This window comes from Microcaecilia unicolor, chromosome 1 (genome assembly GCF_901765095.1).
Source record: "Microcaecilia unicolor chromosome 1, aMicUni1.1, whole genome shotgun sequence".
Lineage (NCBI taxonomy): Eukaryota > Metazoa > Chordata > Amphibia > Gymnophiona > Siphonopidae > Microcaecilia > Microcaecilia unicolor.
In genome coordinates, this window is record NC_044031.1 from 664,221,666 (window position 1) to 664,247,413 (window position 25,748).

At 42.9% G+C, this 25,748-nt stretch overlaps 1 protein-coding gene across 1 annotated transcript in view; it reads left to right on the forward strand.

Annotated features, from left to right (window-relative positions):
• Nucleotides 1-25,748, forward strand: part of SEMA7A (semaphorin 7A (John Milton Hagen blood group)) — a 162,533-nt gene that overhangs the window by 127,670 nt on the left and 9,115 nt on the right. The window contains exons 10-13 of the mRNA XM_030187003.1: nt 2,716-2,824; nt 4,169-4,361; nt 15,181-15,296; nt 19,607-19,755. Of these exons, the coding sequence (XP_030042863.1) occupies nt 2,716-2,824; nt 4,169-4,361; nt 15,181-15,296; nt 19,607-19,755 (567 nt within the window). The remainder of the gene's footprint in view (nt 1-2,715; nt 2,825-4,168; nt 4,362-15,180; nt 15,297-19,606; nt 19,756-25,748) is intronic.

The window sequence follows — 25,748 nt, forward strand, 5'->3', positions numbered from 1 at the left end:
AAAAACGAATTATCTTTTTATTTAAGAAGGTTTAGCTAGGAAAAAGTAACATTCAAAGAAAATGACATACAAAGAGATTATGCACAGATTCACAGGAAGATAGGGTTTTTCATCCTTCTATTTTGGTAAAGTTAGGAAAGTAGGTGAAGTAGCCTGCAGAGAAAGATACTTTAATAACTTACAGTATTCTGTAAGTTCCATGGGTAACTTGGAGCCTACGCAAATACATGGCCCCAGAATTGAATGTATGGGTTAGATTGAGCCTGCGGTGGTCAGTGGCTTTACAGCCACTGACTGTTGTGAGCTGAATATTAGGTGGCATGTTTACATTTAGAAATCAGTATGCATGTATAAATAGTGACTTTAGAAAAAGATCTCCTTATACATACATGCCATTGCATGCAGAGATTTCAAACAGGCCTGTTATGGATGTGGTTTCGGCAGTCTTTGAAAGTATATGCATATTCCATATGTTAGAACAGCGAGATATGTATATCAAAGAAATGTATCCATTAGTATTCACACTGCTTAGAGTCATGCATAACTGCCAGCTAACTTCTCATTTGGACCTGGGCTTTGAAGGAGAACTTGAGAGAGAATTGTGCTTGCCTCTCTGGCATTCAGAACCTCATTGAAGTGAAAAAAGATTGAGTTTTGGAGGATGGCTCCTTAATCACTTTCCCATGCACATTCAGATTTTTAACATCTGTCACTTAAACATGTAAGTGGTGGTGCTAGCACATAAAAGTAACAAATCACCAATTATACATGTATGTAGTGCTTCATTCATGGGCAAACTCCACAGTGATGTTGCTATGTGGTCAGGCTTCCATATATGGGCATTTTGTGATGTTATCTCTAGCCAGTCTTGTTGAATGGCCCAAGCCTCAAGGTTGGACCAAGTGGGCACCTTGGTTGTGGTGGGGGACTCAATTGGGGGAGGCAGTGTGTACCCTAGGGATCTGAACTGGGGTTTGTGTATGTGACATGAGGGACCTCAATAAGGTGAAGATGTGCTGCGAGGGGGGGGGGGGAGAGGGAATGGGTGGACGTGAATCTCTTGTTTACTCTTTCCAAAAGTACAAGGACTAGGGACTCACAATAAAGCTACGAAGTTAGTAAATTTAAAACAAATCTGAGAAAATATTTCTTCATGCAATGTGATAAAGTATATAATATCACATTAATTGTTGATTTAATCATGAATTGATAATGAGTGTGACTGTTGGGCAGACTGGATGGACTGCTCAGGTCTTTATCTGCTGTCATTTACTATGTTACTATGTATGTTACTACGTGTAATTAAAGTCTGGAATTCATCAGCAGAGGATGTGGTAAAAGCAGTCAGTTTAACAGGGTTTTAAAAAGGTTGGGCAAGTTTTTAAAAGAAAAGTTCATAAGCCATTATTAAGATGGATTTGGGAAAATCTACTTCTTATTCCTGGGATAAGCAGCATATAATCTGTTTAACTCTTTTTGGATCTAGCCAGGTTCTTGTGACCTGGATTGGCCACTGTCAGAAACAGGATACTGCGCTTAATGGACCTCTGGTGTGTTGCACTTTTTGCAATGCTTATGTGCCATAGGGACAGGGGAGGAGTACAATCATGGGTGTATTTGTGCCTCAGGAGTGGGCACAATGGGGATGTATGTGTTGTAGTGGTGGGTGATAGGGAGGACAGATAGAATTGGGGGAGGGGGAACTGATGTCTTTGGGGCAGCAGGGGAGATTGGAGGGGGGGTGTGGAGGCAGAAACCCTACATGAACCAGACATCAGATTTACAGCTGCCCTTACAGTAGGTACTTAGACATGTCTTGGAGCAACTGCAAATACTCATGTCTATTTTTTTCAATACAGATGTGGATTCCCTATCTGAAATGGGGAATCAACATCTGTATTGTAGGCCAGCTCAGATCACTCGCTGTCCCTGTCATACCCATGCCCCCCTTGATATCTAGGGGGAGGGGGGGGTCTTTAACCAAAGCTTAGCTTGAGTTATTTGCAGCAGAACCCATATGAATATAATGGGCCCTGCTGCAGTTAATGAGCTACGCTTTAGTAAAAGACCTCTTAAATGCACTTAGCTTCCCTATGTGCAAATGGCCGCTGTTCTGAAATGGCATTTAAACATCTAGGCCTCTCCAGATGTTTAAATGCTGCTATATACATGCAGAGATACTTCTAAAATAATGGCCAATGGGTCATTATGGGGTTATTCTATAAGGAGGTGGCTATATTTAGGCACCAGGAAGGTAGCTATTTGGAACCTATTCTATAGAAATTAGACGCCCGTTTCCCTAATAATAATACTAGGGTAACAGGTCAAATATATGCATATATTTTAAGCAGAAACCCTAAGACCATGATAGAGTCTAAGTTACTAAAAAAAACCCTACTTACCTTGTAGTATTCTAGAATTTACAGGAGTAACTTTGCATCCTACCCATTGTTTGCATAGACTTTGCGCGTGAGTACACCCATCTTCAAGTACGCGCCACTGCAGTTAGGTGCCATGCTATAGAATAGTGTGTAGCTGGAATATTGGCATTTATGCACATGTGTGCACACATACACACATATATGTACCAGTATTCTGGACACTTATGCATGTTCTTAGTGCCTTAGTGTTGGTGTTCTCCTTATAAAATCGTCCTCTGTGTGACTTGAAACAATGGGAAATTTACTTGCTTTCTGTGATTATTCATGTCCATAGGGGCTTTACTGCCGTCTGTGTGTACTCCATTGGTGATATTGACAGAATTTTCAGGACCTCAAACCTGAAAGGCAATAGCAAACCACTGCCGAGTCCCCGACCTGGAGAGGTAAGCCCTTGTCTGTGGTTTAAAATACAGGCAAAGAGAGAATCCATAGCAACACTAAGACAGTATGCAATGGACGTTCCTGTCTTCTTTGTTCTAGTTAAGGACATAATCCAGCTGTCAGCCATAGGAGCTTGACTGCCTGTAGGATGCTGCTTCTCCTTTTTTTTTTTTGTCAGTTTTCTTCTCTTTACTGTCTGGTCCTCTACCATTTTGATTATATGAGCATATGCATTTCTATATTTAATCCAACATCTCAGCCTCCCCATGTCTTTTCACAGCCTTCTAATCCTGTTTATACTACTGGTCTCTGTTTGTCCTAAGCATGCTTCAATTCTGTCACAGTGCAGGTTTCTACCATCTCTACTGATAGGTTATTGCAGGTGTTAGTAACACTCTCGGGGTCCTTTTACTAAGGTGCGGTAAACACTACCGCATACTTACTTCAGTTTAAAAGGGCTTACTAAAGGATGCATCGAGATGTTTTACAGTAAGTTTCAAATGTGTGCTTGCTACCCATGCGCTGAAAACTATTTTTTTATTTTTTTTGTCTGGGGGCAGAGAATTGACGTTTCTGTATTAATCAATTAGTGTGTCAGCATTGTTGCATGCTAACTGATTAGTGCAGGATTAGCACATGGGCCCTTACAGCTTACAAAATGGCGGTAAGGGCTCACGCGTTAATTTTTGTTAATGACTGCTTACTAGTGGCAACATTAGCACATGGCCATTAATTTGTAAAATGAAAAATCAGCCATTTTCCAGTTGTGGTAGAAATGGTCAGTACAGTTAAAAACCAATGCAAGGGCATTCTGAGGCTATTTGCTACTGCAGCTTTGTATGAGCACCCCTTAGTAAAGAAGTGTTTGACTATCCCCATCTTAATTTCACAAATTCTTGTTTTTTTTTTTAATTGTTTTTTTTTCTGTGGAAACTTGGACCTTCTTGTGCCTGATAAACCTGCTAAATGTTTGTTATATTCCTGCCTTTTTTCTTTCCTTTAAGGAATTTTTTTTGAGTGCCAGGTCTCCCTGTGTAACGTTGCAAGCCTTTCTTGCATTTCAGTAGTCCTTCTGAACAGTTTCTATTTTCTCTATGCCTTTATAACACAATAGTGAAGCTTCCACGAAGCTTTTCTGAATATTGTCATCCCGTTAACATCACACTGCAGTATTTCCTTCGTCTTTCAGCTTACTGTGCATCAAACCAGTCCTTTTCCGTTCTCTATTCACTTTAGTGTTCCATTTAGTCTCTTTCATATTCTTCATTCTTCTTGTCTTCTCTCTTAATCTTGCATGGATACAGTGCCTCTTGCAATTCCAGGCTTATTGCCTCTCTATGGTTTAGTGTCTTACAGGAGGACAGTCAACACCTACTGACACCTTTAATATGGTAGATAATTATCCTGAAGTAGAAGATGAAGTGAAGCCCATTGGAAATGAACCACTATTCCAAAGCCACTTCCATTACACGAAAATTGTGGTGGATCAATTGATTATATCAGAGCAGGAGAAATACAATGTCCTACTTTTGGCAACAGGTAAGACAAAAGTTGTGCTGAGAGGTGGGAAAACAATTTTCTTCTGAAGTGATCGTTATCTTTGTATTCACCTTTATCCAATTCTTTTGTGCTTGCTGGACAAAACAAGATCCCAAGTTGTAAGTCCAGGGCCCTAGGGAAAGCTTCCTGTTTGGTTAACTTCTTGAGTATATCTCTTCTATCGGTATGGTTTCCCATGTGACAAGAAGATGCTAACTAATCTTCCTTTGGTTTGGTAATTCATTACTATGTACTCAAAGTATACAGCTTTGTTGGACAGGACAGTGGCGTAGCCAGAAGGCAATTTTTGGGTGGGCCAACAGGTTGGATGGGTGGGCACAACAACTTTTTTTGAAAGAGAAAAAAACAGCAACCTGATGCACCCATGCTCTGTCCCTACCCCACTCCATGCTCGACCTCTACCTCACTCCCCAAAACTTCAATGAGGGTTGCAGTGCAGGCTTCAGTAGTTGCCCAATTGAGAGCTAAGGGAAGTACAATAGACTGCACGTCAGCCCCATTGAGCCATGGTCCTCCAACACACATATAGTATTGAAACCAAACACATTCTGCATCCAGAGAACCTCCTGGCCCTCCACCAACAATGGATACAGAGCACATTTCCCCATAAAACTCATCATACAAAGAAATTTTGGTTCCTAGTGTAATCTCAATAGCAGACATATTATAAATTAATTAAAAAAAAAATCTATAAAACAAAAGTCACTCAGAACCCAAAGCAAAACTACCATGCCAACACTAACTTCCAAAAACAAGGATTCTACCTATGAAAAGGAAGTGCCTTAAATATTATTGTGGGGCCCTAAAATACAAATACATTTATCAGGAAAGCTGAACAAGCTAAATTACTACAGAATGCTACATAGAAACTTCATGCTAACAGAATACCTCAGTCACACACAGAGAACACAAATGTCAAATACAGACTAAGTGACCACAAACTCTAGAAATATAAATTAAATAGAAACCCCAAGAAACCAGACCTTGCATGAAGTACAACACCAGAGAAACAAGAAAGAAAGGCATTTCCTCCGGTGCAAAATATAAAGACAGCACATGCCAGGGATGATGTTAGGGGTTGCAACTAGGGCAATTCCCTGGCCAGAGAAAGCCCGTCTGCTGGAAGCTGAAGGCGCAGCCTAGTAATGGACTTTGGGGTCCTTTCCTAGATTTCTGTCCTGGACCCCAGCCATGTTTAAAATCAACTCTGGCAAGATGTACATTTCAAAGCCAACATACTATATTCACAACATTAAAAATAAAATAATTTTTTGTACCTTTTTGTTGTCTGGTCATTTTAATTTTCAAATCATATTGGTCCCAGTCATTGGTTTCTGCTTCCCTCTGTCTTCTCTTAACTCAATTGCCAGGGTCTCCTGTCTATTTGACATTTCTTCTTTATCCATGTCCATCTCTCATCTCTGTATTCCTTTATTTCCTTGTCCAGTATCTCCCCTGTGTTCATATCCCCTCATCCATCATCATTCCTCTGTGCACCTATGCACCCCATGCCCAGCATATCCCTTCTGTGTTCCTATTCTCCCCCTTGTCTGGTGTCTCTCCCCCCTCTCTGTGTCCATATACCCCCCCTCTCCAGTGTCCAGCATTGTATCTATATTCCATATCCCCATTCCCCCCCTTGTCAAGCATTGCCCCTCTGTGCCCATATGCCATCCCCATACAGCATCTCACATTTGTGTCCCTATCCCCATGCTCCCACCTAATGCTCATCATCTCCCTTCTGTATTTGTACACCTTCCTATGTCCCCTTTCTCCCTCCTCCACACCAATGTGTTCCTCTCCTCTCTGATCCCACCCCAACCAGCTTCTCTTCTTCTCTCTTTCCTTTCTTATATGCATCTGATTCTTTCTCCCACTGTGGATTCAGCATTTGACCCCCCCCCTTCCTTTATCCCCTTGTCCCTCTAACCCCTCCCATAGGTCCAGCACCTTTCTCTCTTTGCTCCAGCCCTCCTTGCAGGTCCATATCTTTCTCCTTTCCCTTCAGTCATCCCCTGCATATCCAGCACCTCTCCTCTTGTAATGTTAGGATGAATGGTAAGACATGATGATGTCACAACGGCATTGTGATATTAGTCAGAAGCATGAAAATGCTGATATCAAGATGTTGAGAGTGGAGCAGAGGATAATGGTGTGGTCTATGCACCATTGTGGTCCACAAGGGAAAGTTTAACAAGTAGCATGAAATCCACAGGTAGTATTGCTTCCAAAGTGTATGCAAATGTGAGGCAGAGCAGAGTGGCACAACAGGAAGCGAAATGTATGTTAGGAAACAAAATCTCACATTGTCATTGCCCATATGGTGGGCAGCAACAGAAACAGAGAAACAGAAAAATGTAGGCAGATAAAGACCATATGGCCTATCCAGTTTGCCCACCCATGCCATCTACTCTCCCTATTACTCCCTTAGAGATCTGATGTACTTGTCCCAAGTTCTCTTGAATTCAGATACTGTTTTTGTCTCCACCACTTCCACCGGGAGGCCTTTCCACAAATTCACCACCCATGCTTTGAATAAGTATTTCCTCAGGTTACTGCTGAGTCCATCCACTTTCACCTTCATCCTGTATCCCCTCATTCTAGAGCTTCCTTTCATTTGAAAGAGACTTGCCTCTTGTGCATTAATGCCGCATAGGTATTTAAATGTCTCTATCATATCTCCCCTCTCCCGCCTTTCTTCCAAAGTATACATATTGAGATTTTTAAGTCTGTCCTCATATGCTTTATGTCGAAGACCACTGACCATTTTAGTAGTTGCCTTCTGGACCGACTCTTTCCTGTTCAAATCTTTTTGAAGGTGCAGTCTCCAGAATTGTACACAATATTCTAAATGAGATCTCACCAGAGTCTTATACAGGGACATCATCACCTCCTTTTTCCTACTGGCCATTCCTCTCCCTATGCGCTTCTAGCTTTTACCATTGCCTTTTCTACCTGCTTGGCCACCTTAAGATCATCACATACAGTCACACTCAATTTACGCTCCTCTTTCACAAAAGTTCTTCACCCCCTAAACTGTAGCATTCCCTTGGCTTTTTGCAGTCCAAATGCATGACTCTGCAGTTCTTAGCATTAAATCGTACCTGTCAAATTCTAGACCATTCCTCTAGCTTTGCTAAGTCCTTCCTCATGTTATCCACACCATAAAGCGTGTCTGCCCTATTGTAGATTTTGGTATCATCTGCAAACAGGCAAACCTTACCAGAGAGCCCTTCAACAATATCATTTACAAAAATGTTAAAAGAACTGGTCCATGAACCGAACCTTGTGGCACACCACTGCACTGATAAAATCCTTTTCTTCAGATGAGCTCCACTTACCAGTACCCTCTGCCGCCTTCTACTCAACCAGTTCCTAACCCAGTCAGCCATTTTCAGGCACATACCGAGGGCACTCAGTTTATTAATTAGTTTTCTATGTGGAACTACGTCAAAGGCCTTGCTAAAATTTAAGTACACCACATCTAGTGCTCTCCCTCGATCCAACTCTCTGGTCACCCAGTGAAAGAAATTAATCAGATTTGTCTGACCAGATCTACCTCTAGTGAAACCATGTTGCCTGGGTCCTGAAATCCATTGGATTCCAAAAATTTTACTGTTCTCTGTTTTAAAAGCGTTTTCATTAATTTACTTACCGCAGAAATCAGACTTACCTGCCTGTAGTTCCCAACCTCTTCCTTACTTTCACTTTTGTGGAGAGGGACCACATGTGCTCTTCTCCAGTCCTCTGGGACCACTCCCGATTCTAGAGAAACATTGAAAGTGTCAGCCAGCAGAGCTGCTAGAACTTCCCTAAGTTCCTTCAGTATCCTCGGATGTATGCTATCCAGCCCCATCGCTTTGTCCACCTTTAGATTAACCAGCTCCTCATGAACACATTCCTCTGAAAATCGTTCAGGGCTACCACCCCTCAATTCCTATTTGTGTTTGTCTTCTGTGGCCCTTCTCCCAGCCCTTCTGCTTTGAACATAGAACAGAAATATTTGTTAAGTAATTGTGCCTTAGTAGCTTCTACATATTCATCCCCTTCACCTTTGAGTCTCTCAGTGCCACTTTTGCACTTCCTCCTATCACTAACATATCTAAAAAAGATGTCTTCTCCCTCCCCATTTTACCATATTGGCTATTTTTTCTTCCGTTTGCATCTTTGCTTTCCTGACTCTACCAGCTTCTTTTCGTTTTTCCAGATATTGTTGCCTGTCTAACTCTTTCTGCGATCTATTGTAGTTTATAAAGGCTAATCTCTTTTTCCTTTCCTTTTCAGCTACTTATTTTGAGTACCAAAGCGGCCTCCTTTTCCTTTATGTACTTCCCTTTTGCCCTTATAATAGCGCCTTTCGGTTTTGCCCACTGCTTTCCACAGATGGAAACTCAATACACACAACTGCAGGGTGATACAAATAAGCCTGCAACAGCTTTTTAACTTTCAAAACAGTCTTCAGCCTTTGTTCCACTCTGAGTCGAGAAGCCCCCCATCCTCCCACACCTTTACAGACCTCATAAATTTGAGTCACATCACTGAAGATCTGCAAAGCTGCATTTATTATATCTGAAGTGCACCTCTTCACTTATCATTATTGGGCTCCCACCAGCTAGTGACTATTTCTGATGACATACAGGGCTCTATTTTTATAACTGTTTATGCCACATGCATTATGACAGTATCTGAAACCTTTTTCAGCATACCTCTCCAAAAGTCTTTTTGTAGTAGTAAGACCTTTCAAGTGCCCTTGAGTGGTGACTCTGGGGCTGCCTGCTCTTATCTGCTAAACTGACAGTTTACAATCCCTTGTTATGCATGCTTCATCAGTGTACAACAGTGCAGAGGACAGGGAAATGGAGTGGAGGAGTAGCCTAGTGGTTAGTTCAGTGGACTTTGATCCTGGGGAACCGAGTTCAATTCCCACTGCAGCTCCTTGTGACTCTGGGCAAGTCACTTAACCCTCCATTGCCCCTGATACAAAATAAGCACCTGAATTATGTAAACTGCTTTGAATGTAGGTGCAAAAACCTCAGAAAGGCCATATATCAAGTTCCCTTTCCCTTTATTACTGAATTTGGTACCAAATTCTTGAAAAACAAAATCTTTTTTATATGCTTTCGGAAAGTGAGATAATGCCCTGTTCATCGTCTCTGCCAACCTTACATTTCCAAAAACTACATGTAGATGATGTGCCAATGACATGCCACTAACATTCCTGAATTTTCCACCTTCATTTTGCTTCACATTTACTTGCATAAGAATTTGATTTTGAAATACCAGTATCTGGGGTCATTTGTGCTCAAAATTTGCCTTGTCCTGTGCAGGCTTATCAGAATGTGCGTAACTTTGTAGTAAGGCACCTTACTGAAAATTTATCTGTTTATCAATAACATTGGCAGATATGAGAAGCTTAATTTTCACATAGAGGGGCATAATCGAACACAAACGCCCATCTCCATGGGCGTCTATGTCCGAGAACGGGTACATGAAGGGGCAGGACACTGTAGTTTCGAAAAAAAAATGGGCGCCCATCTTTTTTTTTTCGATAATACGGTTTGTGCCGGGCATATGCATCGGATTTGTGTGGATTTGAGCTGGGCGGTTTCGTTTTTCAGCGATAATGGAAACCGAAGGCGCCCAGCTCAAAAACGAACAAATCCAAGGCATTTGGTTGTGGGAGGGGCCAGGATTCGTAGTGCACTGGTCCCCCTCACGTGCCAGGACATCAACCGGGCACCCTAGGGGGCACTTGTAACAAATTAAAAAAAAAGTTAAATACCTCCCAAGTCCATAGCTTCCTTCCCTTGGGTGCTGAGTCCCCCAAATCTCCCCCCCAAAACCCACTGCCCACAACTCTACACCATTACCATAGCACTTGTGGCTGAAGGGGGGCACCTAGTTGTGGGTACAGTGGGTTTTGGGGGAGGTTTGGAGCGCTCCCATTTACCACCACAAGTGTAACAGGTAGAGGGGGATGGGCCTGGGTCCACCTGGGTGAAGTCCACTGCACCCACTAACAACTGCTCCAGGGACCTGCATACTGCTGTGATGGAGCTGGGTATGGCATTTGAGGCTGGCATACAGGCTGGAAAAAAAAGTTGTTAAAGTTGTTTTTTTTTGGGGGGGGGGGGGGGGTTAGTGACCACTAGGGGAGTCAGGGGTGGTGATCCCCGATTCCCTCCGGTGGTCATCTGGTCATTTAGGGCACTTTTTTGGGACTTGTTCGTGAAAAAAAAGTGACCCAAATTTGCGGTAAAAATGCCTTTCTTTTTTCGATTATCGGCCTGAGGGTGCCCATCTCTCCTCGGCCGATAAACACGCCCCAGTCCCGCCTTCACCATGCCTCGGACACGCCCCTGCCAACTTTGTTCATTCCCGTGACGGAGTGCAGTTGAAGACGCCAAAAATCAGCTTTCGATTATACCGATTTGGGCGTCTTTGCGAGATGGGCACCCATCTCCTGATTTGGGTCGAAATATGGGCGCCCATCACTTTCGAAAATAAGGCCGATAGTCACCTTGATTGCCAAATACATTTTAAAAGGGAGTTTTGCAAGGAGGAAAGAAGATGTCTGGGTTTCTTATTGAAATACCTTTAAAGCCTGGGAATTGTTCATGGAGGACTTCAGCAGCCTATGAGTACTGCTCTTAAGATCTATGCAGGTTCATTGCAGCAATGGAGATCTGTACCAGCCAGCTAGCAACACCCCTCCACTCTCCCCCCCCCCCCCCCCCCCCCCCCCCACCACCTCCAGGTCATAATTATTCACCCTTTTCTTCTCTATGACTAAAGTACCTTTAGACCATTATTAAAATGACTTGGGGAAAATCCACTGTTTATTTTTGGGGTAAGCAGCATAACATGTATTGAACGTTTTTGGGATCTTGCCAGGTATTTGTGACCTGGATTGGCCACTGTTGGAAACAGGATGCTGGGTCTGATGGACCTTTGGTCTGTCCTAGTATGACAATACTTATGTACTTACTTATGTACCTGTATATACCATGTAAACTGCTTTGAATGTAGTTGCAAAAACCATAGTGGGAAAACAATTGTGTGGTCTCTCGCCAGTGCTACCCACATCTTTAATAAATCTAACACCTTTTGAGAAGGCTTTGCAGTGTGGTTTCTCAACTCAGGGGTAAGCATGAAGGCCTTGAGAGGTACAAGGTTGCAGTTTTTTCTTCTGTCATTGGCATGGCTAAATGACCTTTCACCTGTTTAAACTGCTGTTAAGATTGTTAAGAGGGAAAATCTCTGAGCATAGTTATCCACACAAAGTCCCTATCTTTTCCCCCAGCTAAAGAACAATTTTATACTTACCACAGAGAGGGCTCTGGCAGTGGCGTTGCAAGTGGGGGGGCGGGAGGGGTGGTCCACCCCGGGTGTCAGCTCAGAGGGGTGCTTCCTGCCAGCTCCCTCCCCGGGTGCAGCACGATGACCCCCCCCCCCCCTCGGCGCATCGACACTCCCCCCCCCGACCCAGTGCCTACCCTCCTCCGTCCAACCAGCTCCCTACCTTTAAAAAAATATCGGAATCCGAGGCGAGGTGCAGCACTTCGCGCCTGCATGTAAAAGAAATGTGGACCGTCTCATCAAACCTTCTCTCGCTCTGTCTGTCCCGCCCTTGCGGAAATAGGAAGTTGTGTCAGCGGAGGGCGGGACAGACAGAGCGAGAGAAGGTTTGATGAGACGGTCCACATTTCTTTTACATGCAGGCGCGAGGTGCTGCGCCTCGCCTCGGATTCCGATATTTTTTTTAAAGGTAGGGAGCTGTTTGGACGGAGGAGGGTAGGCACTGGGTCGGGAGGGGGTGTCGATGCGCCGAGGGGGGTGTCATCGTGTTGCACCTGGGGGGGGTGCAATGGCGAACCGCCCCACCCCGGGTGGCAGCCCCCCTTGCTACGCCACTGGGCTCTGGTTACTTGGAACAATAGCTTTTTCATTCTCAGAAGAGTGAGGGGGCTGACATTTAAAATGGTTTAGCTGGCCGCTGACCAGGTAAATCATTTGGTCAGGGTTAGCCGCTAATATTTAGCTACAGTTATCTGACTAAGGGGTCCTTTTACTAAGGTGCGCCGAAAAATGGCCTGCGCTAGTGTAAGCACATGTTTTGGGTGCGCGCAGATCCATTTTTCTGTGCACCTGTAAAAAATGCCTTTTAAAAATTTTGTCCAAAAATGGATGTGCGGCAAAATGAAAATTGGCCCACGTCCATTTTGGGTCTGAGACCTTACCGCCACCCATTTACTTAATGGTAAGGTCACATGTGTTAACTGGGCAGTTATGGTCTACACATGTAGAATGCTTTTTACCACCCGGTTAGTGCCGTGCGCCAGAAAATAAAAATTACTTTCCGTCACACGTAGTGGACGCGCGTAAAAAATGAAATTACCGCCCAGGCCACGGGGTAGCCAGGTGGTAATTCCAAATTGACGTGCATTGGACATGCATAGGTGCCTAAATGGCTTAGTAAAAGGGCCCCTAAATGCTGCTGAATATTGCAGTTTTTGCTGGATACAGAGCCTGCTATCTTGGGGGCATTCCGGGGCTCAAGTCAGCATTTGGTCATTTAAGTTCTGATATTGAGCACTTAAAGAGCCAGGGTTAGTGCCTACATAGGACTGCATAAAAGTCTGTCCTGTCTTTATACGCTACCCCATGGCTTCTTAAGTGCTGAATATCGACTTAAGCAGCTATGTGTTAGCTGGCTTAAAAATCACAGGTCCTGACTTTGAATATCCAGGAATAATGCCATTAGTGGTGAGCAAAACACTCAATTCCAACAGCTCAATATTGACCCTTGAGTGTCTTAACAAAACCACCAATATCCCGAGAAGGATGTTCTGAAAAATGGTAGCACTATTCTTTGTACAAAATGGATCCTATCAGCTATAGGTGCCAGCTGTTTAGGTGCTTAATCATCCCTCAATATTGAGGAAATTCCTTCAGGGAGGGGTAATTTGAGTTGGGGTTAGCACTCCCAGTGATTTTGGACAGCTGTTTTCTATGCTCCCTGTAGCTGTAGGTAGCTCTGTTCAGGTTCTGTGACTTGATAGTCTACTTAAAAGCTACCATTCAAACAGAGACAGTATTTTCACTTGGTTGGATAATGGGTCGTCTTGAATTATGAGCTTAGAATTTATTTTGTCACCCCCAGAATACCTGAAGATATGCTTCTCCTGTCTTTTCTCTCCCCCCCACCCACTACCCCTATCACCACCAATGTGACTATTCAGAAATGAAAAGGTATAGAAAGGTATGGTGGTTTGGAGGAAATGGAAGGCACTACCCCTAATCCCCCAATTTCACCTCTCTATATCCTTTTCCCAAATTCCTTTGAACATTCCTCCCCTATAGCTGTATCAGAATTCATCTGGAGACTCCCCCTCCTCCAGATTTCCCTACCTGAAGATTAACCTTCCTTTTCCATGAAGCTAATTGAGGGAGGTTCTTTAGGCAGTTATATTTGCAATAGATTGGTCAGAATATGATCTTGCATGTCTTTACTAGCCACTGACATTAAAAATGTAATGGTTTCCAGTCCTGGCTTTCAAACCTAAGATGGAGATCGCAGATAGCCACATACAGGGCAATTCCATAAAGTATGTACATAAGTCTTGCCATACTGAGACAGACCAAAGGTCCATCAATCCCAGCATCCTGTTTCCAACAGTGGCCAATCCAGGTCACAAATACCCGGCAAGATCCCCCCAAAAGTACAAAATATTTTATACTGCTTATCCCAGAAATAGTGGATTTTCCCCAAGTCCATTTAATAATGGTATATGGACTTTTCCTTTAGGAAGCCATCCAAACCTTTTTAAAACTCTGCTAAGCTAAATGCCTTTACCACATTCTCTGGCAACGAATTCCAGAGTTGAATTACATGTTGAGTGAAGAAAAAGTTTCTCCGATTTGTTTTAAATTTACTACATTGTAGCTTCATCGCATGCCCCCTAGTCCTAGTATTTTTTGAAAGCGTAAACAGACGCTTCACATCTACTCGTTAAACGCCACTCATTATTTTATAGACCTCTATCATATCTCCCCCCAGCCGCCTTTTCTCCAAGCTGAAGAGCCCTAGCCGCTTTAGCCTTTCCTCATAGGGAAGTTGTCCCATCCCCTTTATCATTTTTGTCGTCCTTCTCTGTACCTTTTCTAATGCCACTATATCTTTTTTGAGATGCGGCGACCAGAATTGAACACAATATTTGAGGTGCTGTCGCACCATGGAGCGATACAAAGGCGCACTATTATGGAATACACCCAATCTGTGCGTAACTTAGGTGCAGATATTTATGCCTGGTTTTAGGTGGCCTAAATGGATGCGCCTATATTTTAGTTGTAAGAATGGCACGTGCATATATTCTATAAAGTACATGTAATTTTAGGCATAGTTGACAGAATCATGCTAACCACATGGTTTTTCAGCACTGATTTTTAAGGCGCCGTTTATAGAATTTGGCCCATAGTGCATATTTTACAGTAGGTTTACACATAGGCAAAGTATGAGTGGTGGGTGGATGGCATGCAAGGTCTCTGGTGTCGGTGCTTGTGCATAAATTCTAGATGTTTATTTTTGCTGTTACACTAGTATTTTGTAAAAGGAAGTAGGTGTCTACATTACTTTATAGAATAGGCTCCTTCCAGGTGCCCAGTTATAGAACTGCCCCCTTAAAGCCAAACCCTACAGTTTTCTTTTCACAGAGTGGTTTATAGTATTAACTCTGCTCTTTGTGCCCTTGAGGGACTTACCCCTATTGACTCTGTGTTCTGTTGAATTACTGTGCAGATAAAGGAATGATCCATAAAGTGGTGGAACAGGATCGTGGGGCTCTGAACATCTTGGAAATCCCTCCCTTTAAGAACCAGGCTCCTATCCAGTCCATGACACTTGACTCTAAAATGGTGAGGTTATTAATTGTAATTCTATACGTTGCCCAATTGTATAGCACTTGATTATTTTGTGGTAGTAATTTCCCCCACATATCCATTTATGATGGTGGCAAATTCTTGGGGAATTAGTTGACTTCTTTGTGAGGGAATAAAACAGCATTGGGGAACCTTTGAAAGAATATTTATGAATTGGGAGAAGAGGCCATATGAAGGACTGGATGTCTAATGTGACATATAAGAAGTCATCTGCATACGCTGGTGGAAGACGAACTGACTGTGTATAAGAGGGCATTAGGGAAGTGCAGGAAGAAAGGGATGAAATGAAGGAAGGCATGTAAAAAAACAAGACTCCATTTGCTATTAATAATTTTATATTGACGGTCTCCAATTTCCCTATAAACTTTAGCCACCTGATATTCAAAGCGATTTAACTGGGCAGGAGAGGCTAATATCATGAAACTTCTGTTAGAGGTTGCAGCAGCCATTTTACAGTAGCATCTGCAATGGGCAGCAGCGAGTGGGCATCACTCCTGTCCATTCAACCTCACTGGACCACCAGGTATTTGTAATTAGGCCCAGGAGGACCTACAGGGGTGGGGGTGGGAGGAGGGGCCTTGGTCAGCCTTTAATTATATGTGGTGTGGGAGGGAGAGGGAATTGGAGTTGTGGGGGGTGAGAAGGGGATTTGGAGAAGTAGGGGGCACCTTATGTGGGTCCTGACCAATATTCAGCCGGGACCTGCACAAGCTCTGGCAGCTTCATTATCTTCATTTAGGCACAGATATTCAATGCCAGTGTCTGGACATGGCCCACCATTGAAAATCTGGAGCTAAATCTACCTGTGGCTGTCAGTATACGCTGACTGCTGCAGGCTGAATATTGACCGGTAGGTGTCTGACTTTCAGAATAATTTGCAATAAGTACTGACTAGATGATAACCCAGGTGTGGGCATATACAGCCTGTCATTGAATCTATTTGGCCCATTAGGCTATGGAAAGTATACAGAGAAAATGGCCTGCATAAATATTAACTACAGTTTTGTTGCCAATGGAACCATAGGAGCATACAACAGTGAGACAAGTCATGTTTGACAGTGTTAGCAATGGTTTGGAAAGATAGAAGTACAGCAGCAAACCATTCTAATAATAATTTATGTTCATACCTTATAGAATATGTACACAAGTGTCACTTGTTTTGGTATTTATGCGTGCAAGGCACATGCAACTGCCCAGTTATAGAATTGGCTTGAATATGTTACAATAGACCTAATACAGCTTGTGCATGGCCTACTCATTATACATGAATGCAACACAAAATTTCATTAGGCCAGATTCAGTAAATGACACTCAAAGTTAGGTCCCAGGAAAAATCCATGCTAAGCTCTATTCTATAAAGGGCGCTCCGGGCTAAGTGCCTTTTAGAGAAGAGCGCTTAGGGGTAAATTCTATATATGGCTTCAAAAACACTGGCACCAAAATAAGCGCTATAAACTTCACTTAAAGTTAGGCACTGCCAATGAAAACATGGTGCAAATGCCCATGCCTAAATTTACGCATGTAGCTCCCGCATTCTATAATTACGTGCATAATTGCTCCTGATCCACCCTAAAACTCCTATGACACTCCCATTTCTGTGCCCCCTTTTATGGGCATGCATAAAATTCAGGCACCGATCCTGCGCCTATACATGTATAAATGTCAATTAAATCTAATTACTGCCAATAAAAGGCCAGTAATTGGCACTAATTGGCTCGTTATTCAGTTAAATTGTGTACACAATTTGTGGCTCGTCCAAATTTGCACATGTAATTTTTGACAACTTATATAGAATTAGTGGGTTATCGTGGATTCCCATGTCCAACTTTGGGCATGAAGTCTTACATCTGCTGAAACCTGGTGTAATTCCTGGTGCTCAAGTTGGTGCATAACTCCGGTATGGTCTAAAACTGCACCAAAAGTTTTGGAATACCCCTGACTCGCCCATGTCTCTCCCATGGACATGTCCCCTTTTGGGTTGTGTGCAAGACACTTTCCCCTCTGTTTACTTAGCTGTGCTGGCGGCTGCCGCATGGCAATGCCAACACAGCTCATTCAAAATGAATGGGCATTGTTGGCATTAATGCACGGCTTAGTAAACAGGGGGGTTTGTGTGGACAGTGTTATAGCATGTAGGCAATCTGCATTATTAGTGCCAATTAACATTAGTAATTGATTGTTAACGGCTTATTAACTAATTAGTTTGCCCATGGATCTTGGATCTGTGTCCAAATTTGGGTAACTTTTACAGAATCCAAGGGAACGTGTCAGAAAATATAAGATAAAATAGCATAACTTGAAATTGCATAGAAGAAAATAAGATTAAGGTAAAATTGGAAATTACAATTACCTTCATCTGTCAGTACTTGATGGAAACATGTAAAAGATCTTGTACATGTCAGGTCCATTTGAATGGAACAAACTGGGAGATAAGTACATAATTATTGCCATACTGGGACAGACCAGAGGTCCATCAAGCCCAACATCCTGTTTCCAACAGTGGCCAATCTAGGTCACAAGTACCTGGCAAGATCCCAAAAAAGTACAATACATTTTATACTGCTTGTCCTAGAACTAAGAAGTGGATTTTCTCCAAGTTCATTTTAATAATGGTCTATGGACTTTTCCTTTAGGAAGCCATCCAAACCTCCACACTAAGCTAACTTTTACTACATTCTCTGGCAATGAATTCCAGAGTTTAATTACACTTTGAGTGAAGAAAAATTTCTCCGATTCACTTTAAATTTACTACTTTGTAGCTTCATTTCATGCCCCCTAGTCCTAGTATTTTTGGAAAGAGTAAACAAGTGATTCATGTCTACCCATTCCATTCCACTCATTATTTTATAGACCTCTATCATATCTCCTCTCAGCTGTCTTTTCTCCAAGCTGAAGAATGGGCTTTAGCCTTTCATCATAGGGAAGTCATCTCATTCTCTTTATCAATTTCGTTGCCCTTCTCTGTAACTTTTCTAATTCCACTGTATCTTTTTTGAGATGAAGTGACCACAACTGAACACAATATTGAAGGTGCGGTCGCACCATGGAGTGATACAAAGGCATTATAATGTCCTCATTTTTGTTTTCCATTCCTTTCCTAATAATACCTAACATTCTATTTGCTTTCTTAGCCGCCGCCCCACTTAGCAGAGGGTTTTAACGTATCAACATTATGTAGCTATAATTCGGGTACCTCTTTCCCACATGCATTACTTTTCACTTGCTCACATAAAACGTCATCTGCCATTTAGATGCCCAGTCTCCCAGTCTTGTAAGGTCCTTTGTAATTTTTCACAATTCTCTTGCTATTTAACAATTTTGAATAACTTTGTGTCATCAGCAAATTTAATTACCTCACTAGTTACTCCCATCTCTAGATCGTTTATAAATATGTTAAACAGTGGTCCCAGCACAGACTCCTGGGGAACCCCACTATCTACCCTTCTCCATTGAGAATATTAAATTGCTTAAGAATTAAAGTGTTTTTAGAAAGCGTTTTAAGACACTGATATGATGTTATTGTTAAGAGTATTGATGAAAGAATTCTGCTGTAATATGGTATTTTGTAATGTTATGTTTGGTTACATAATATGTATGTATTTTCACCTAGAACAGTGGATTGTGTGAGTAATAAATATTTTTAATAAACTAAGGGGTCGTTTGACTAAAACGTAGGGCCCTGTTTACTAAGGCGTGCTAGCATTTTTAGTGCTAGCTAGTAAACAGGGGCCTTAGGGTGCACTAGTACCACATGACCCATAGGTATAAAATAGGACACACAGCTTGTAACTTCCACTAAATATCCGTTAGTGTGTGCTAAAGTTTAGTAAAAGGGCCCTTACATAAATAAATACATAAAACAAGATCATATATCAAGGCAATGTATAGAGTATCTACTACATCTTATATAAGATAGGAAAGCTTAGAGAAAAAAAATAAGATAGCAAGTTCCATCAATCACATGCATGCGTGAAATAAATCAAACATCTAAAAAACAGGAAATACTTCATAAACTCTGAGATGTCTCTACATATAGATGTGAGCAGCAAATATATTCCCCTACCCTACCTTACCCCACCCTCCCATCCTTGAGCAACTTCTTAACACAATTGGGCTCATTTTCGAAAGAGAAGGACGTCCATCTTTCGACACAAATCTAGGGTTTTGGGCTTCAGTCTTGGGCTTTGCATATCATTAGGAACTCCTGCTGAGATTCAAACATTAAAAGAACATGTGCAGTTGGGGAACACGTGGTCCTTAATATTTTATTTTGCTTTCCATTCCAGAAAAGACTGTATGTGGGTTCCACAGCTGAAGTCGTCCAAGTGCCATTAGACATGTGTGATGTGTACAAGGACAGTTGTAAAGACTGCATCCTAGATCCCTACTGTGGCTGGGATAAACGGAACTGCTCTTCCATCCTGCTAAAAAGAAGGTATGCCTGGCCTAGAGGATAAAACTGCATCTTCACTACTGGGAATAGAAAGTACAGCACCTGGATCCTGAATGGAAGAATACAATCTCTATTCCCCTCTCTCCTACACAGTGGCGTAGCCAGAAGGCAGTTTTTGGGTGGGCCAGTGGGCACGTTGGGTGGGCATGCTTTTCCTCTTCCCTTCCCCCCCCCCCCCCCCCCAACCATGAACTTAAAAAAATGAAATACTTTAGCTGGTGAAGATCTCTAGCCCACAGACCCCTGTTTAGAAAAGCACAGCAGTCAAAGGCACTGCTCCATGCTAGTGACACTGGCTTCGGCACCATAGGCATGCTCAGTTCTCATGCATGACATATTCCAATCATTAAACAGAAAATAACATTTTTTTTCTACCTTTGTTGTCTGGTCATGTTATTTTTCTAATCATGTTGTCCCAGTCTCTGGTTTCTACATTCCTCTGTCTTCTCTTCTCTTAACTTTTTTTCTAATATACTCAGTCCATTTGACCTTTCTTCTCTCTCCATGTCCACCATCCATCTCCCTTCTGTGTCCATGTCATTATCCTCCCTCTGTGTTTTTGCTCTTATCCTCCCCCATGTCAAGCACCTCACCTTTGTGACCCTGCTCTTATTCTTCCCTGTGGCCATAATCTCCCCCTATTCCTTATCTCATGTCCAACATGTCCTGCATCCTGTCCTTCCTTTTGTTCAGATTCTTCTTCCATTCTTTGACTCATGTCCATCAACCCCTCTCTGTGTCCAGCCCTTCCCTGCATCCATTCTTCCCCCCTCCGCCATTCCTTCCCTCATTCCTTCACTTATCCAGCAACCCTTGTGAGCATTCATTCTGGGTATCCAAAATCTTCCACCATTCTTCCTTCATAACCAGCATGCCCTCTCTATGTCCTGTTTCTCCCTGTGTCCACCCCCCCATTCCTTCTCTTGTGAGCAGCATTCCTTCCCTATATCCCCGACCCCCAATTCTGCATCTCCTCTATTTTCTGTCCTCCTCTGTGTCCTTTTTCCTCACCCCCAATCCAGCATGTCTTCTATTTTTCAGTCCTCCTCGGTGTCCTTCCTTATCCCAATTTTCCCCTTCTTGTTCTCTGGCACTCTCAAATCTTCCTGCCCCTACAGCAGCTCTCTCCCCTTCAACCGCCAACAGCTCCTCACCACTAAACCCAACGATGCAGTCCTTGGAAGGCAGCGTGGGACCTCCCAGCCACGTCATGCTGATGACTCTGCGGTGTCTCACCCCTAAGACACAGATTTCCTGTTTCTGTGAGGGCGGGAGGGGCGGGAGTCCCGTCCCTCCTGCCCTCTCAGAAACAGGAAGTCCGTGTCTTAGGGGTGAGACACCGCAGAGTCATCAGTGTGACGTGGCTGAGAGGTCCCGCGCTGCCTTCCACAGACTACATCATTGCCGCGAGCCCTCAGATACCGTTGTTACTTCATCATTACCGCTACATGGATACTGGCGGTGGCGGCGTTTTGGCAGCGATCCTCTCTCCCACCCCTGCCTTATACTTTGTAGACGTGGCGTCCTGCTCCGGAGCTTGTCCTCCGCCGCACTGATTCAACTGCTGTTTACACAGGGACATGGCAGAGAGAAGGCCCTGGAGCAGGATGCCATGTCTGTGAGTTGCTGCCAGGCAGCGCCAATAGTAAAGTGCAAGCGCCGCGGCAGGGGTGGGAGAGGGTGAGAAATGGATGTGTGTTTCTGGGTGGGCCCGAGGCAAAATTGGGTGGGCCCAGGCCCACCCAGGCCCATCCGTAGCTACGCCCCTGCTCCTACAAACCAGGGGCACCTTCCCATTAGTACTCTTTGCTTGTTTCAAGTTTAGCATGTGGGAGGTTTTGGAACCATTTGTTTCAACCATCAGTATTGGGAAAACTGGATTTCCTATCTCCTCTTTCTTAGGCATCCCCTGATCACTTTAATTTCTTAGTAATATTTGACTGAACTTAGAATTGCAAGTCTGGCCGTATCTTAAGTTCACACAGTAGTTCTAGGAGAGGCCTTCATGTACCTGCCCCAAGGACCCATAATCATGTTTTCAGGATATCCTCAAAGAATAGAATAGGAAGCAGAAGTGGCTTTATGTTTGAGAAATGTGCAGACGTAAGAACATAAGCATTGCCATACTGGGACAGACTGAGGTATATCTGGGAGTGGAGTGGCTATTTCACCATTCACAGAAGAAAATATTTATAATCAACTTGAAAATCTGAAAGCTATTGGGCCAGATAGGGATACATCCCAGGATATTGAGGGAGATCAGAGAAATCCTGGTGGAACCTCTTAAAGATTTATTTAATAGCTCTTTAGAGATTGTAGTGGTTCTGCGGGATTGCAGATGAGCAGATATGGTTCCTCTACACAAAAGTGGAGACAGGGAAGAAGTGGGAAACTACAGGCCGGTAAGCCTCTTGTCAGGGGTAGGAAAAATAATGGAGTCGCTAATGAAGGGAAAGATAGTTAACTTTCCAGAATCCAGTGGGTTGCAGGATCCAAGGCAACATGGCTTTACCAAAGGAAAATCCTTCCAAATGAATCTGATTGATTTCTTTGACTGGGTGACCAAAGAACTGGATAAAGGACATGTGCCAGATGCAATCTACTTGGATTTCAGCAAAGCCTTTGATATGGTTCCTCACAGAAGACTCTTGAATAATCTGAGAGGGCTGAATTTAGAACCCAAATTGGTGAAATGGATTGGAAACTGGTGACCGACAGGGTGGTGGTAAATGAAGTTTGTTCAGAGGAAAGGAAGGTGAGCAGTGGAGTGCCTCAGGGGTCAGTACTGTGGCCAATTCTGTATAACATATTTGTGAGAGACATTGCTAAAGGGTTAGAAGGAAAAGTTTGACTTTTTGTGGATGATACAAAGATAGCCAATAGAGTGGATACCATGAGGGAGAAGAGAGCTCCAAAAGTTAGAAGAATGGTCAAAGATCTGGCAGTTAAAATTTAATGCAAAGAAGTACAGAGTGACGCAGTTGGGGTGTAGAAATCCAAAGGAGATGTAGCTGATAGGAGGGGAAAGATTGGTAAGCTCATCTCAGGAGAGGGACTTTGGGGGTGATGGTGTCTGAGGATCTCGAAGTGACGAAACAATGCAACAAGGATGCCAGAAGAATGCTAGGCTGCATAGAGAGGGATATAACCAGCAGAAGAAAGGAGGTATTGATGCCCCACTTGGAGTATTGTGTTCAGTTTTAGAGGCTGCATCTTGCTAAGGATGTAAAAAGACTTGAAGCGGTTCAGAGAAAAGCAACAAAAATGGTATGGTGTTTGCCCCACAAGATGTATGAGGAGAGACTTGACGACCTGAAGATGTACATCCTGGAGGAAAGGAGAGACAGGGGTGAAATGAGACAGACATTTAAATATTTAAAAGGTATTAATATACAAACAAACCTGGAACTGGAAGGCATGAATTTAGATTGCAGGGGCCTGACTCAGGAATAACATCAGGAAGTACTTCCTTACTTTTTCATGGAGACGGAGGTAGATGTCTGGAATGCTTTCCCACGGGAGGTGATAGAGATGAAAACAGTAACAGGGAGCCCTGGTAGAGGGGAGGAGCCAAGATGGCGGACGTAGCTTGCTAGAGTTCCTCGAGGCTCCCTGGATTTCCTTTAGCTTGATATATTCAATACTTAACTATTTCTTTTTTCTTACCTTATTCTCCAAAATGCCACATACCAAGCGAAAGGGGGTTGTCAAACATTTGCCGTCCGAAGTTCGACCTGCCCGATTAGTCCAGACGACTCTCGAGAGCTTCACTGCAAGTACGCCGCGGGAAAAGGAGCTGAGGAGCCCTGCAATGGGAACGATCGGTGAAGCGACGATTCCCTTGGGGCACGAAACCACTCTTTCCTCACCCGATCTTAATCCCCCTCCGTGCCCTGCAGAGTCCAGGATTGAGACGGAGTTCTCAATGACGTCTGAAAGTGGCGCCGAGAATTACTCCTTGGACGGCGCCTCGCCTGGAACGGCTGCAGTGGAAGTACATCAGGAGCTTTCGACTCCCACAGAGGTGACCCTGGGTAGTATCTGGGCAATGTTGCAGCATTTGAATAAAACTACTCTTAAAACTGCCTCTGAAACAACTTCCCTGGTGGTTAAAGTTGACTCCCTCAATGAATCAATTGAAAAAGTACGTCAAGAGGTAAACTCTCAAAGAAATGATTTTCAACGAGATATTAATACTTTAAAAAATGTGACGGAGAGTTTGATCAAGGACAAAACTATCTTGCATAATAAATTAGACCAGCTGGAAAATTTTAATAGACGACTTAACTTGAGAATTGTAAATTTTCCAAAGATCCAGGAATTGAGTGCTCTTGAACTTTTTAAAAAATATCTGACTGAGATTCTCAATTTCTCCTCTGATATGATTCCTCCGATTAACAAGTTATATTACCTCCCAATACCGCAAACAGAGGAGCAAAAGAGAAAATCAGAGAAACAAGTAGTACAATCTACTGGATTACAAGATTTGACTTTATTCTTGGAACAGACTTTGACGGAAGTCCAAACACGTTCTACTTTGTTGGTATCTTTTGTTTTTGAAAGAGATGTTAATTCTATTTTTAAATTATACTTTAGAAATGCCTTAAAAGAATTCCTAGGTGCTCGTGTTTGGATATACCCAGATGTAACAAGAACGACTCAAGATAAGCGTAGAAAATTTCTAGCATTGAGAGAAGAGACTAAACTATTAGGAGCTAGTTTCCTATTATCCTATCCTTGTAAATGTTTGTTAAAATATAAGGGTATTAAGTATACTTTCTACGATCCGGAACAGCTTAAGAGTTTTGTTGATTTAAAGAAAATTGCCCAGTGATCCCCAGGTGGAAGAATTGAGAGTAAAGTATAACCGCAGCTTACGTCCAGGCCTTTGTTCTTTTTCATTTTGAATTTTTGTGAATAATACGTTCTTCTCAACTTTCTGGGCCCTCCTCTTTCCCTTCTTTTAGTGGTCTAAGAAGAGAATTTAATTGTTTTTCCTATAGAAATGCCTTAATCAATTTTTCTTATGTTACTTGTGCAAGTTATTGCTTGTGTGTTAAATGCAAAATTCATAAATAAATAAAAAAAAAGAAAACAGTAACAGAATTCAAAAATGCATGGATAAACACAAAGGAATCCTGTGTGGAAGGCATGGAACCAAACAAGCTTGGGGGTGATTGGTTGGCAACAGAGTAATTGAGAAGCAAGGGCAGTGCCAGGCAGATTTATACAGTCTGTTCCCTGATCATGGCTGGAGAGAGTCACCTTCAGTAGTTGGAGAACAAGGCCAGTGCCAGGCAGACTTCTATGGCCTGTTCCCTGATCATGGCTGGAGAGAGTCACCTTCAGTAGTTGGAGAGCAAGGCCAGTGCCAGGCAGACTTCTATGGCCTGTGCCCTGATCATGGCTGGAGAGATAATGATGGGCTGGAGTGGGCTTCGATTACAGCTTTAGTAATTGGAGAATAAGACTAATGCCGGGAAGACTTCTACAGTCTGTACCCTGAAAATGGCAAGGACAAATCAAGATCAAGTATGCATATATAGTATCACATCATATGCAATTAGTTATCTTTTTGGGCAGAATGAATGGACTGTACAGGTCGTTACCTGCCATCATCTACTATGTTATCTATGTCCATCAAGCCCAGTTTCCTCTTTCCAACAGTGGCCAATACAGGCCGCATGTACCTGGCAAGATCCTAAAACAGTAAAACAGATTTTATGCTGCTTAAGCAGTGGATGTTCCCAAGTTCATCTAAATAATGGCTTAAATAAATATAGAATGCTTCATAGCATACAGGTTGTGAAAAGGGAGAGAATTTTATGCCTGAGCTCATCCAGATTAGACTTTTTAGAGTCACTCCTAAAAGAAGGAATAGAGTTCTGAAACCCCTAATAATGTTCTATCCCTATCTTATAACTAAGAACAGAAGAGCTCTCTAGCTCGGGGTGGGTAAACTTTCTTTTGTACAG